This window comes from Halyomorpha halys, unplaced genomic scaffold, assembly GCF_000696795.3.
Source record: "Halyomorpha halys isolate HHAL.00 unplaced genomic scaffold, Hhal_1.1 Scaffold243.1, whole genome shotgun sequence".
Classification (NCBI taxonomy): domain Eukaryota; kingdom Metazoa; phylum Arthropoda; class Insecta; order Hemiptera; family Pentatomidae; genus Halyomorpha; species Halyomorpha halys.
The window spans coordinates 845,346-860,606 of NW_027106548.1; the positions used below are offsets into that span (position 1 = coordinate 845,346).

Here is a 15,261-nt window from a genome sequence, read left to right on the forward strand (position 1 = left end):
CCCCACCAGATACCAATACTACTAGACTGCCACTAGCCGGGCTAGTCCTCTCACCAGATACCAATACCACTAGCCAGGCTACGACCCCCCACCAGATACCAATACCACTAGCCATTTTTTTTATTATGATCAAAGTTTTAAATTTAATGTATTCTATTATTTAACAAGCTTTAATTATACCTTTCATTGGGAAAAATCAAATGAATAATGTTTTTAATGTTGCAATTCATTATATAAAGAAAAAAACGGAATGAGCAAATACTTTCCCTCCCCCACTGTAATGGCTGCGCTGCTTCAAGGACGCCATTAGCCTGGGAACTGTGGCAGTGTTGGCTTCGTTCTGCTGGAGTAGCTATCCATCGAGGGTAAGGTAGGAGAGTATACCACAATAATATTAATGTAGTTTTATTTAGAATACGACATTATTGAGGAAATGTAATGAAGTAAACATTTTACAAATGCAATATGTCTAGATATTAAATAAAATTTATAAAATGTTTAGTTACGTGTAACAGTCTTGCCACCTTCTTTAAAAAATGGTCTGTAGTGGAGGGAGGGGGAGTAAGTTAAATAATTCAATTGTGTAAAAGTTATTAAAAAGAAAATACATCCAAATAAAAACAAAAAATACATTTATGCAGACGTAAGGAACTAAAAGTAGCTGCTAACACAATTTGATATAATTATTTTTTTTTATAATACTAAAAGTTAGGTACATATCTTCCTGTTGAATATCATTATAAATAGGAATCGACAATAAAAAAAGTTAAAAATACTATAAAAGTTAAGACACAATATTGAAATAAATAACACTTACTTATTAGGTGTGTCGGTATGGAACAGTGTTACCTTAAACTGGTATTTGGCCATTTTATTCGTTAATTAAAACGAATTTACTTCTGTTATTATTAATCAACTACCACTCTATTTAATTCATTGTTATATACATTTACAAATTTGTTTGTTTTATGTTTCCCGGAGCGATGGTTGTTATCTCTGTCATGTTTTTTTAAAACTCTGACGAAGGTCTGAAATTCAGTTCACAACGTTGGTACAAATAAATAAGTTTTTGTTTATTTGTGTTGTTTTTTTTCCCTGCTGACCATACCCTGACCATCTTCTCCTCAAAAAACATATTTAGTGGGACATCTGACATTATTTTAATATTCCATAAATTAAACCGTATACTAGAGTATATTTTCAATAACTCAAATAGCTCGAGGAGTCTTTAGGACGACCTCCGTAAAGAAAGTAACCCTAGTCTATGGCATTATATTTGAAATACATCGAATTCTAAATAGAATCAGAACTTTTTTTATCAGATGTGCTACTATTATTCTAGTATTATGCAAGTATTATTCTAAAGGGACTCGTCCCAGAATAAATAAACTATTATTATTTCGGCAAAGCAGCGATATCTTAAACCAATCCAATGATGTAACCAATGCTGTAAAAAAAATCTTTTTGGTTAAAACTGAAGGGCAAACCGAAAAACAAAACTTTCCCGAGAAGTACGGGACAAGTGACACCCTTGACCTGTAAACAAACCTCGTAATCAAGTTACAATTGTGAATAAAAATTAAATTTAAAATTTGTTGAAATTCTTTATGAGTTAACATTTACTTCTTCCTATTCCAAGAGCCCAGAGGAGACAAAAGTCAGCTATTTCACCCTAATTTTTTATTAATTTAATGAAAACTAGGGATAATTTCTGGTCAAATTTGATGAGTCTGCCAAGTATTAAAAAAAATGGCTGATAAAAAATGTAATAAAAAAATGGCTGATGTTTCTAAACCTTTAAAACAATTAATTTTTCATTCCATATCTTTAAAACTAACAATACTAAAGTCCTAATATAACATCGTTTAAAGTAGAGTAAATTTTCTAAAATATGAGCCCTATTAGAGCTGTTCAATAGTTTCCGAGATACAGTATTTTTAAAAAGAAAAATATCATAACGAAAAATCAGTAGTTAGTGAGTTTATTTTAGGAAACCTACATCTCAGGAACCATTAAACGTATAGACCATTAGACCATTAGACGTACAGGCCCCTGTTTCATAATAAAGTACAAACTAATACTATTAATCTAGTAGATTTATCTTAGTTCAATTACACAGACTTGTACAATAGTAACTTGTACTTTCGTATTTTTTAATTCCTTTAATATCACTAATAGTCATCCCTATTATGAAAAAAATAAGTATTAGTATTATTACCACACTAGTTTCTACACTTGTACTATGACCTAATACTATTTGCTTTCATTATGAAACAGGACCCTAATGTCTGTCAGCACTCACACTAAGGCCAGTTCAATGAACTATTAAGTGGTTTGTAATGTTTATCTTCGTAGGAGTAGTAGTTTTCATGATATTTACAAAACTAAATCCACAAAATATTGTTAACTGGTTGTTCGGAAAAAATAATAAACATTTGAAAATAAATAACTACTACAGTCTACAAATTATGCAACCTGCGTTAATAGCGTTGAGGAGTGGGGAGGGTAAACAAAGAAGCTAAAGTTCGATAATGGGAAGGTTCTCGCGTCAGTACGCCCGAAATTACGAGAGGTCAAAGAGGAGAAAATAGTCACTTATTTCATCCCAATTTTTGTTTACTTAAATGAGAACTATGTATAATTCCTATTGTAAATTGATGAGTCAACCAAGTATAGGTGGGGGAATAATTAAATTTTTCATTCCAAGCTCCGGTCTTTAAAAGAACCTACAGTTCTAAAAAACTTTATGGAACGTCTTTTAAAGTAGAGTAAATTTGCTAAAATAAGAGCACTATCAAAGCTGCTTACGTTCCAGGTTAGAATTTTCTAGCAATATATATATAGGTCAAATTTAACAATTATTTGGAAAAAGAATATATCAGCATAGTGATCCCAGTAAAATAGCATTGATGTAAAATGTATCCAACAATAAATATAGTTTTGATTAATAAAACACAAACTTTAATGATCCTAATTTACTCTCAACTTTTTATTTCAAAACTTCCTACGTTTCAGTCCTTAGGCCATTTTCAAGAAGACAACCTTAATCATTAAATTGTCAAAATTTATTAAAATGTTTTGTTTTTTTTCAGACTAATTACCAATGACAATCTTTTAGAATTGTTAGTATTATTGATGAGGTTAATAGAAAAGGAAAAATATTTTTTTGAGGTTAGTCTTGTATTGAAAGTGTGTGGTTTATATATGACATGGGCAATTAGCATAGAAACAACATTTTATTGAATTATGACATCAATGATTGAGGTTGTCTCCTTGAAATAAAAAGGTTGTTTGTAAAATGTTAATATTAATATAAACCACTCCCTAATAATCAATATATTACATCAGTAATCTAATAGTTTTGATTTTGAAAATATAATGGTGTTATTCAAAGAAAATAAGGCCTTCAAAGTGCTTTATATAGCTAATAAGGTGGAAGCTATTTATATTTTGGAAAATATTAATTATACTGTTAATTTCAAGACAAACACAAGAAACTTGAAACAACATTGTGCTGAAATTTTTAGTAAAATTAATTTTTGATCGTAATGTTTATATATGAGATAAATAATCTACAATTAGATTTGGTAATTTTTTTAATACTAAAATGAATGAATAAATAACTAAAATAATATGCCAAACCTGGTATGTGAGGTAGGTAAAACAATGTATTGTTGATAAGGTGATTGATAAGAATGTAATGGATAGTGTAAATAGGGAAAACGAAATTATAATAAGTGAAATAGTAGAGATAAAAATAGATGATTTAACACAATATTACCTCAATGAGTGGGAACAGTTAACTCTTCTAATATTCTTAGGAGACGGTGTAGTAGCAACTTCCTTACTTATCTCCAATATAAAAATCAAATTTTTCAAAAGATGAATTCTTTATTTACTCTATATTAGCACATATGATAGGCTTTGATATTCTCAATATGTTTTAGAAATGGATAAAGAGGTCCTGGAGGTAGTCCTAAAGAAGTTGGCAAAGGAATCCAGTGTTGCCTCAATTGTAGATGTCGAAGCGGTACCTGCATTGCCCAAAGGAGAGAACTATTCGTCCACCATCTTAAGAGTATCAGCGAATGTGGTCTTGGGAAATGGAAGGATGGCCAAGAAATCCTTTATCATGAAGCAGCTAGTGACCGAAGGAAAAGGTGGAGAATTAATGAAGGAGTATAACGTAGCTCGACAAGAAACCCATGTAAGCATAGAATTATAATGATAACAGCAAAACTGGTTATATTCTTCAACCAATCCATATACCTTAAAGTGTTGGGATAGCCTTGATCCTTTTCTTAAACTTTTCTCTCTCAGTTCCAAAATTCTTGACCTCTCCTAGAGTGATTTATCTCATCTGTTACCTACCAGATACCATATGAGGTCCTCCAACTTATTCCTTAGTAGTCTGCATGGTCGTTTTTCTGTCCTTACTTCCCATATAAATTTTAGGAGTCTATTTATCGGCATTCTTTGCACGTTGCCGAACCATGTTAATTCTTTTCTATGAATATTTTTAATTAGCGGTTCCTGCCCAATCTCTTCTCTTAGTTTTCATCTTCACTTCCCTTTTAGCAATTATTGTATTACAGAGTTGATGGTACACATTTATTACCTTATGCACAGGTTTATCTTGCAATCCAACCTCCTATCATTAGTAATTATTCTGTTCAAATATTTTACAAAAAATAATGAGCTTAAGCTGTCCCCTTGTTTTATTCCCATTTCCATTTCAAATTAGTACGATTTATTGCTGTTCTAACTGTATGTATGTAGTATGTTTTATATCTGTTCTGAGTCTAACTATCCCGTATACTGTTTGATATGGGCTAAGGATTGTCTGAGTTAATAGGAACCCTTTTATCTTCTAATGCCTGAGTGAGTTCTACCCGGTGCAAATCATCAAATGTCTCCTAATGATCTATGAAGATGAGGTTGATCTGTTTATTCCTTTCAACAAATTTATCTATTTTAGTGTGAAATGTGTTAGTAAGTGTATATTTTAAAAACTGAAAATTGCTAGAACTGAACTATGAACGATAGGATGTGCATTTGTGTAAATTACTTGTTTAATAATATTGGTAACCATAACTATTACTTAGGCAAATATTATACTTTCAGGTTTATACTGTAATACTTAAACAAATGAGCTATCTAATGGAAGAATTCGAAGACACCGATGAACCTCTTTGGTGTAACTTTGTTCACTATGACCCAGAATTATCTTATATCCTATTAGAAGACCTGAAGGTGAATATAAATGTTTTTCTTGCCGTGGAATAATATAACTTCAAACTTAAATTTTCTAATGTGTATTTTTGATATTTAGGCAAGTGGTTACAGTTGTGTTCCCAGGCAGGAAAGTCTGGATTTGGACCATGCCATCCTCGCTCTCAGAGGTCTGGGAAGGTTCCACGGAATGGCAAAGGTACTGGAACAAAGAGGAATCATCTCCAATGACAATAAGCCTAATGAATTGTTCAACGACTTTAAACTCATTAGGTGCTTTCCTTATGCTGGTATTTTAAATGTTTCTAAGGCTATAAAGAGCTGGGGGCCCGATTGGTAAGCTTTGGAATTCATAAAAACAGACATTCTATTTGTAAAAATGTTTTTTAGAAATAACTAATTTCAGGAAAAAAGAGAAAAGAATTTTGATAGTAATATAGTTAATTTATTCTTGAATTAAGAATTATGAATTGCTACATATAAAAGACACATGTAAGCAGTTTTTGTTACAATGAGAAAAAAAATTCAAAAACTTGGCATAAATATATATATATCTTGTTTAAGACCCTTAATTAAGTTCTATTTCATATTGTTTCTTTTAATCACTCTAAATCTGAAAACAAACGAAAAATTTATTTCAACTTACTATTGGTTTATTTTGTAATTTTTATTCTTAAGCAAAAATCAGTTTTATACCAAATATCACTATTTGCACTAAACTCTAAATAAGAAGCCAACTGTATGACAGTGAACTATCTCAAAACAATAATAATATCAAAAATAATTACCTACTATCAATACAGCAATAATTAACTGACATAACAACGATAAGCAAATGAATTCAAGCAAGCTGGTTTGTTCTGAAACTCATTGGTTCAGTAACACACGCATGCTATTTATATAATGCATTCAAATGCAAATTAATACTTATAATAATTTAATTTGCTAAGGATATTATCTATAAATTGTAATTAATTACTAGCCAAAAATTATGTAAAAAAATGTAAATATTTAAACTCTTATTCCTAAAAAACATTTAAACATGACTCTAATATAATTATCACCTCATCCATTTCTTAGAAACTTGTAAAATTGAATGGATTAATGGTATAATTTTATATAATAGTTTTTTTATTCTCATTTCTATGTCTTTACCAATATCTATATCTTATTCCTTGCAAAAATTCATATTTTAGACATTTTTGCAACCTATCTAGTAATGAAATAACATTACAACATATTGATTGTTAATAAGTATACTACTTTGCAGGGAAGAGGCATCAAATAAACTGAAGATACCATTTGAGCCATTCGCTGAGATGTGGCGCAGTATGGGAAAGGCTCCAACTGATACAGAATTTATAGTTCTCAACCATGGCGACTGCTGGTCAAACAATATTATGTTCAAATATGACTTTCAGAACCGACCGATAATAGTGAAGTGAGTGACATATAGAAATTTATTCCCAATTGATTTAAAATTATGAAAAAAAAAACTTATCTTTTATTCTATCAGTTTAGCCAAAATTTCTGCCTATAACTCCCTGATGAAGACTTGAAAATCAGGTCGAAACGTCGGCACAAATAAATGGTTTTTTGTTTATTTGGTTTTTTAATTTATTTAAAAATTTAATAGTGAAGAGTTGTAGAGAAAAATTTAGTAAATAGAAATACCTACTTAGATATTGGTGAAAATTTCTGTATCCAACAATATTCTAGAATAGATAATGTAAAAACCTTTTTCTGAACACTTTTCTCCCGTCTAACAGCTTAATAAATTTTATAATGATTGCAAAATATTCCTATTGGTTAAATGGTCAACTTGATTAACAATATAAGATAAATGATTAACCACAAGCAATAACTTACTATCTTAATAAGTTTTTATATACAAGCAAATAACAAGTTTTTATATGCAAAAGTCCTATTTTGGGTAACTTCATTAGGATATAATTTGAAAAAAAACAGCAAATTCATCTGTGGCTAAAGACTTTAATATCTTGAAAATAACTTTGTTGTCCTTGCTTTTAATTAATTATCAATGGTATTTTAGGTATAGAGTTTCTTCTCTTTCTCCTGAGATAGAAATGTATAAATCTGAAAAATTAAAACTTCAATATTATTAATTAATGAAATGAATAAAATTAAAAATAAATGTTGATAATTAATATTTTTCCCAGGTTTTTGGACTTTCAAAACCCCACTTACAACACATCATGTATGGACGTTACTAATTTATTATACCTTGGTATCAAGCCAACTGTACGTCGAAGCAACTACAAAATCTTGCTGGAGACATACCATGACTCCTTGGTGAGGTCATTGGATAAATTCGGGTTCACTGGTACTAAACCCACTCTTAAAGAAATAACTGCTTCAATGAAGCGCCTTGAGGTCATCGGACTGACTAATTTCACTGCCTTTTATGCTGGACTTGTTGGATTATCGACAGAACATGTTAACATCGAGAAGCTCCTAACAACAAATGGAGAAGAAGGGTTCAACGAAGACGTTATAAGAGAACCTGGGATGATAGAAAAATTGGGACCAGATATACTCGACTTTGTTGAAAGATACATACCTACGTTTCACTGAATTAAGATGTTCAGAGAGATAACTCAGTTCAGTAATTCAGTTCAAGAGACAAAACTCATTGTTAGGATAAAGGCAGATTTAAAAACAAATCCTCAAATAATAATTTTAACAAACTAGTATGCTGTTCTCATGATTCCTGAAATCATCAGGTTTTCTTCATTTCTAAAGTTAGGGAGAAGTCTTCACTATTTTTCAATCATCATTGACATGTGATTTTACATCGATTAACATTGTAGCTGTTCATTGTGCCGCTAATAGGGAACACACCTATAGTGATCTGGGGAAAGAGTTCAACAGGTCTTGGTAAACCTCATCGTAGCCATGATAGCCAAGGAAAAGTATTTTTTATTAAATAATATTATTATGGTTACAAATTTTTTTCTGTAAATATGTAATTGTCGAACTTTTACTTCTAATAAAATGATAAAATCAACATTACCTGATTTGCACTAATTACTACTGTAGTAGGTCAGTCCCTCCTGAGATTACTACTGCAGTAGCTCAGTCCCTCCAAAGATTACTACTGTAGTAGCTCAGACCCTCCCGAGATTACTACTGTAGTAGCTCAGTCCCTCCCCAGATTACTACTGTAGTAACTCCGTCCTTCCTGAGATTACTACTGCAGTAGCTCAGTCCCATGGCTACCAATATTTAACCGGACTTAAATACCAAATTATCAAAATGGCTACCTATATTTAATAGGACTTAAATACCAAACTATCAAAATGGCTACCTATATTTAATAGGACTTAAATACCAAACTATCAAAATGGCTGCCAATATTTAACAGGAGTTAAATACCAAATTATCAAAATGGCTTCCTATATTTAACAGGACTTAAATACAAAACTATCAAAATGGCTACCAATATTTAACAGGAAATAAATATAAAATTATCAAAATGGCTACCAATATTTAAGAGGACTTAAATACCAAACTATCAAAATGGCTACCCAGATTTAACAGGAGTTAAATACCAAATTGCCAAAATGGCTACCTATATTTATCAGGACATAAATACTAAATTATCAAAATGGCTACCTATATTTAATAGGAAATAAATACCTAATTATCAAAATGTCTACCTATATTTAACCTTCACTTTTATTTATTTGTTATAATTAACCTTCTTTCTTTGTTAGTAGTAAAAAAAAAAGAAAAGATAAATACAAATTATGAAAGAATTCAATAATTATAATTAACTAAAGGAAAAATATTTTCCCTGGTTGGACACAAATTTTGGTAAATAACTGGAGTAATGTGGATGTATAATATACCATTGAAAGAGCTAAATATGTTTGGAAAATTGATATGTAAGATATATTTTCTTAAGCTGCTACCTCATAACTAAGAAAAAATCAATAATATAATTTTAAATTGAAAATTCATTATATTTATTACATCATAAAGAAGAATTTTCGGCTCTTTAATATTTTTTTCATCAATTAAGTTTCAAGAGAAAAGTATTGGTTCTCTGACTAGAATATGAATAAGCATTGAATCACACCTGCATTTGTTGAAATTGTTTAGGCATTACTGATTACTGATACAGGAATTGCAACCCTAGAACAAAATTACCTTCCTGCAAGACCCAGGGCTGGCACCCAGTCTGGACTTGAACTCCTCCTTCATACCTACAGGAATTTTATCCTGTCCAATGAGGTTACCATCTTAAGAGAAGGTAGAGCTGGCACCCTTTAAGTCTCATCCTGTCTATTCAACTCTTGAGTAATTACCTTAGCTAAGTGAGCACGCATTGTCAAGGCCTTCAGACCAACAGTACCTAACATAATCAATTAGGGTCCGGTCTTACAAAACCCCTTCCACACACCTAAATACCTCCACACCTCTATCCACCCCTACTAAACGAATGAAATTAGATATTTTTAGGTTATTCTTTTAAAAGTGAGATATAAAAAATAAGTCAATTGAAGGATGGAAAGAAATTGAAATGAGTTGTGATTGAAATTACTTAAAGGTCATTAACTCGTTTCTGATTGAGGTTCCAGCGAGGGCCTACTCAGAACTCATTAAAGAATTTAGTTTGCTATCAATAATAAAAGAAAGAACATCAATATTCGGAGCTACGATGGTAGAATGATAACATTCGTCATCTGTATTGCTTGTTTACTATTATCGTTATAGAAGAAATAGAATACATAACAGATTCATTTTTTATTGATACATTGAAAGAAGTCTTAACCAGAAATTATTAGTTGCTTTAACTGCAAATTACGAATACAAAATATTTATTTTTCTCTAATGTAAGAATTATTGTTTGACCAACTCAATCGATTCATCGACCAATTTGCTGATTATTACCAGAAATATATTTTAAGAATTGTCAAAATAGATTGTGGTAATGTGCTCAATGAAAGATAAATTGGCAACTGAAGTTGCTAGTGAGTGACTCGACATGTTGAGTCGCCAGGGGCTGGTAACTAATGTGGACACTGCCGGTGCAAACTACGAGACCACCACTACTGTTACATAGTGACTCGACATGTTGAGTCGCCAGGGGCTGGTAACTAATGTGGACACTGCCGGTGCAAACTACGAGACCACCACTACTGTTACATAGTGACTCGACATGTTGAGTCGCCAGGGGCTGGTAACTAATGTGGACACTGCCGGTGCAAACTACGAGACCACCACTACTGTTACATAGTGACTGAGATACTTTTAGTACCTGCAGGGTATTTTAAGGTTGATGGTTGGTACCGCCGTGTGCAGGTCAATATGGGCTGAAGACGAGTGGTCGCGGACGAATTGAGAACTCTCGCCCGAAGTGCTGACATCTTGGCGATTCAGAAGCCATGTTGTCGGAAGAATGTGGTTACAGGATTTGGAACTACGTCGAGGGTGGTCGGTCTAGGCAGTGGCGAGAGGAGGCCTAGAGCAGCGATTGTTGTCGTTAACCCTGCCCTCGACGTAATGGAACTGAAGCAATTCACCACAGCAGATCAGGCTGAAAAGTAAGTATAAAGTATAAAAGCGTGATAGTCTGTTCCGACACCAATTCGTGGAGAACGGCCAGGGGTTCTGTTCGCACGGACGCTAGAGGGAGGTTGGTAGAAGAATGCGTGGCGAGGTGTCAGCTGGTTATCATGAACGAGCCTTCTGGTCCCACATTTGTTGGAGCGCGGGTCAGAGTTGGATAGATGTGACACTTGCCACGGCTCCCATAGCAAAGCATATTGCTGACTGGACCCTACGGTCAGACACGAGCTCCGACCACCGGGTCATAGCCTTCAGTGTGGTGGAGGAGGAAGGCGGTGCCCCAGAAGTAAAAAAGGGCTTTGTGACTCGATCGATAAACTGGAGAGCGTTTTCCAGTGAATTGGAGGTAATACTGGCTGACAGAGAATGGGAGGAGATGACCCCCATAGATGAGGAGCCCGAGATTGACCGCAGAGTGGCAATGCTTACGGACGCCATTACTGAAGTATTACCCTCCAACGCCGAAGGGCGAGAGTACGTCCTGTTCCATGGTGGACGCCGGCTCTGACGCAGTTAAAAAAATAATACTACAGGGCCAGGCGTAGGAGTGCGTCCACCAGGAGTGCAGAAACGACGAGAGGAGGCCTGCACTTCGAGAAGAATCCAAGCATAGGTATAAGGTATACCGAAACGGGGTGCGTTGCCAGAATAAGAAGTCCTGGGACCAATGTATTGTAGAGGAATCAGAAAAGAATCCCTGGGGTATCCCGTACAGGGTGGCACTGGGAAAGGTTAAGCCGTTACAAGTGAAGGCGGCTATTAGAGTGAGAGGTGCCCAGGCAACCACCTTGGAGGAGGCTGCCAAGATGTATATAGACTATACATACCCAAGGGATAATCCGTCCCAGGACAGTGCAGATGATGGAATGGTTAGACGCACCACATTTCCCACCGGGTACCGACCTATGCCCACCATGGGATATTTGGGACCTTCGTCTTGCCGTGGACAGACAAAGGATCGGGAGGGCTCCAGGACTAGATAGCATAGATGCTGCAATCCTCAAGAACAGTGCCCCTTATATTGAGGAAGAGTTGTTGGATATATTCAACGAGTGTTGGGACAACCTCCAAACAAGTGGCCTAATCCTCCACTTGTTTGGAGGACAAGGGAGGTGGTAAGGATAAAGAAACGCCTAAATCCTATCGACCAATATGCCTCCTCCCACTAGCTAGTAAGGTTCTGGAGCACATGATCGTCCACAGTCTTAGACCAGTCCTAAGTGCTGCAAGTCATCCACGGCAGTTTGGCTTTGACCCGTGGCAGGGGAACTACGGATGCGCTGCTGAGAGTGCGTAGGGACGTGGAGGAGAGGGTGGAGAAATATGTCTTATTGATCATGTTTGATATCTCTTCCGCCTTCGACAGCGTTTGGTGGACCCGTGTACTCCAGTGGTTGCAAGAGCTCGACACCCCTAGTAATCTATACTCCCTCGTAGGTAGTTACCTCAATAACAGGAGTGTCAGGATCAAGGGTAACTACTACGAAGTCGAGAGAAAAATCGAAAGAGGATGTCCCCAGGGTTCGGTGCTAGGACCAGCTCTGTGGAAGCTGGTATTTGATGGGTTGCTGGGGGAACTGGAGGACAATGGGTTCGTTGCCACGGCCTACGTCGACGACCTGGGAGTCATCGTGGCCAAGAACAGCAGATCCAGACTAAAGACAGAAGTGGAGAGGTTTGCCAGTCTCGTAGGAGAGTGGTGCGTGAGGAGGTAGTTGAGTATGGCAGCAGCCAAGACTCAGGCCATACTCATAAGAGGCTACACGGACAGGGCTCATCCTATCACCCTGGATATCCAAGGAGAGAGGGTTAGACCGGGTGAGGAGGTGACATATCTTGGTGTGAAGATAAGAAGAAGATTCGATGCCACTTCTCACCTAGTGTATCTAAAGGACACGGTGACACTGTGACTCAATGGATTAAGTAGGATAGCGGGTGCATTTTGGGGCCTCAGGTACCCTGCAACGATGACCATATATAAAGGTGTGATATTGGGTATTCTGAGGTACGCATCCCCTGCGTGGAGCCGAAACCTCACGCAGACACAGATGAGAAGATTGGCCACCATACAGAGATTGGCTCTGCTGAGGGTCACGCAGACATACAGAACGGTGTCACATGAGGCGGTGCAGGTGCAGGCCGGAGCCCCTGGACCTCATCCTCAGGGAGGACCTCTTCCTGATGATCGTTGATGCGGGTTTGGACTGAGTCCCTTCCCTCGGCGAGCACGTCGATCAAAGGGACATTGCTTTGCCACCTCCCTTGGTCTTGGCGGAGGGGTGGTCTCTCGGAAGTGTGGGTTTGCACAGGCCTTCAGCCCATCAAAGAACTTGGTGTGCCGCCAGCCTATAAACTTCGGCACAGAAGGAACACACTGTGTAGTGCGATCAGGATGGAGTTTTGGTATCTCTGGAGCAGGCTCATCAGGATGAGTGTTATTTTGTAGAGGTACACTCTAGATTGTCGGACAAATGACTGGCTTATAGATTTGAAATTCGACCATAAGAAGCAACTGTTTCTTCACTTTTTTTTTTTCTTGGTCCCCTCTTGACGAAATTGGTTGTTGATTACTTTACTAATAATAATATAGCAGGTAGTTATATGTATACCCTGTTCACTACAGGGTTGCCTTTCTTATCAAACCTTATAGCGAATAATATTGGTCGATGTAGTAGGATCAAAAATATTAGAAGGGAATTCTTCCTGAACAACCTGCCCTTCTAGACCCTGATTTAGCGACGGTCTTACATTTGAAACATTTATTTAAAACGGATACTTGACTTAAAAATCGAGCAACATTGAAAAAGTGGCTAAAATTAAAACGCCGTCATAACTTCAAGTATCTATATCACCGAAATACTTGCCGTTTCTACTGATAACCAAATATTTTGTTTTATATGTATTTAGTTCGAGGCCAGGTACCTTACTTCATTATATCAAGTAGTTTAGTTCTATAGTTTCCTTGTCCTCTTCCAATAGTACCAAATCATCAGAATAACCCAGCGCGTTACCAGCTGGCGTTATACCTTTTTAGGTATGTATCACTTTTGTAATATAGAATTATATTAGAATATATATTATATAGAATATATTCTAGTGCAGACGAAATAAAACTCATCTAAATCGTAGCAGTACTAGCTAAGATAGCAATTGGACTTTGGATTACTTTTATACAGCTATTGAAAAGAAAAACTTTCTGTCACCTTAGTTTTTTCTCGTTTTGGTTTCCAAATTGATTGAGTATGTCTTTCTATTAATTGATAATATCCGTCATGTGCCAATTTTTCTTTTGTTTCATCGTATGTACGAAATAAGAATGTTAAGGTGAATGGCATCTGAGATTTATTACGATAGTTTGTGTAAAATTATACTTATTTCAAAGAGCTGATCGAACATGGAAAGATAAAAATTATATCAGCCTTGAGTGGAGTTGCTCTCAACTATGGTACATTTAATCAAACAAGGTCGAAGAGGACTCAATGACTGCCCACAATCGGCGGGGGTCGGGTGCGTTATCTTTTAGTGCAATATTTCAAGAATTGTTGTAAGGTAAGAATTATAGCTTCATCAGTAAATTAATATTATTTATAGCAATACTATAACAATACTACAACAATAATTTTAATCAGTATTTTATTTTCATGGATGAATTTAGCCATTTTATTTCTTCTTTAGTTTGTTTTAACATTCGCAGTTTGCACCGTATCAGATTGTTGAACTAAAAAAAAACAAAGGGCACAGTCAACAGTAATTAATTATATTATACACTGAGTTTCAAATAAATAAGTTAATATTAATTTTTGGAGCTTCACAAGACCGTGTAATGTTACTGTAGTACAACTCTCATATTTACTTGTATATAATTTTTAATTCAGCTGAAAATTTCAATAAAAAAATTTAATACAAAAAAATATTTGCTTGTTAGTATTTAATGCGTTGCCATAGCGTTCATCCGGTTGTCATGGGACATGTTGCTAAATGTTGAGCATCTTCACAGGAAGGCTCTTCCAATTTCTCCTGTAAAAAAAAAAAAAAAATCCAGCAAAATTGAGCCTTTTTGGAGCGTAGCTCAGAAAATATACATTTTTTCATGGTTATTTTACGTATGTCGATTTGTTTCTCTCTGATGAATATGAAAACAAATATTACTGATTCTGGTAAATGCTTTTATATTCACTAAAAATTATAAAAAACCCATTGAAGTTTTCAATAAAGCAGGCCAAAAAAATAGTTTTATGAAAAAGCAAATGACATTCGTTTATTGCATCGACTGAAACTTTAAAAGACTTTTTTTAAAAGAAATTGACAACTAGTAATTTTTGAAGATAAATTATTTGTTGGATCTTGTTTTGTTCCAGTGACCATTGTTCATAACTCCTCTGCATGTCATCCAATTTCTATATTACTATTCTATTTACTCCAATTTCTATATTA

The 15,261-nt window shown here is 34.9% G+C and overlaps 2 protein-coding genes across 6 annotated transcripts in view; both read left to right on the forward strand.

Moving 5' to 3' along the window:
* Positions 1 to 215: 215 nt before the first annotated feature.
* Positions 216 to 8,905, forward strand: LOC106680114 (uncharacterized). 4 transcript variants are annotated; one of them, XM_014419611.3, is made up of 6 exons: positions 216 to 370; positions 3,948 to 4,207; positions 5,125 to 5,253; positions 5,333 to 5,568; positions 6,503 to 6,673; positions 7,413 to 8,905. In XM_014419611.3, exons 2-6 carry the CDS (start codon positions 3,950 to 3,952, stop codon positions 7,825 to 7,827), a joined length of 1,209 nt encoding a protein of 402 aa, XP_014275097.1. In that variant the 5' UTR covers positions 216 to 370; positions 3,948 to 3,949; the 3' UTR covers positions 7,828 to 8,905. The 4 variants fall into 4 exon arrangements, with proteins under 4 accessions (XP_014275097.1, XP_014275099.1, XP_014275098.1 ...); XM_014419613.3 differs by having other exon boundaries at positions 242 to 365; XM_014419612.3 differs by lacking the exon at positions 216 to 370 and adding an exon at positions 2,531 to 2,815.
* Positions 8,906 to 13,730: 4,825 nt separating this feature from the next.
* The window catches only part of LOC106680112 (uncharacterized), a 14,738-nt gene continuing 13,207 nt past the window's right edge, over positions 13,731 to 15,261 (forward strand). The window contains exon 1 of one of the 2 annotated variants that reach the window (XM_014419608.3): positions 13,731 to 13,861. The gene's annotated coding sequence lies outside the window, so the exon portion shown is untranslated. Of the gene's footprint in view, positions 13,862 to 14,177; positions 14,377 to 15,261 lie in introns of those variants that run through there. The other variant, XM_014419607.3, reaches the window with a different exon arrangement.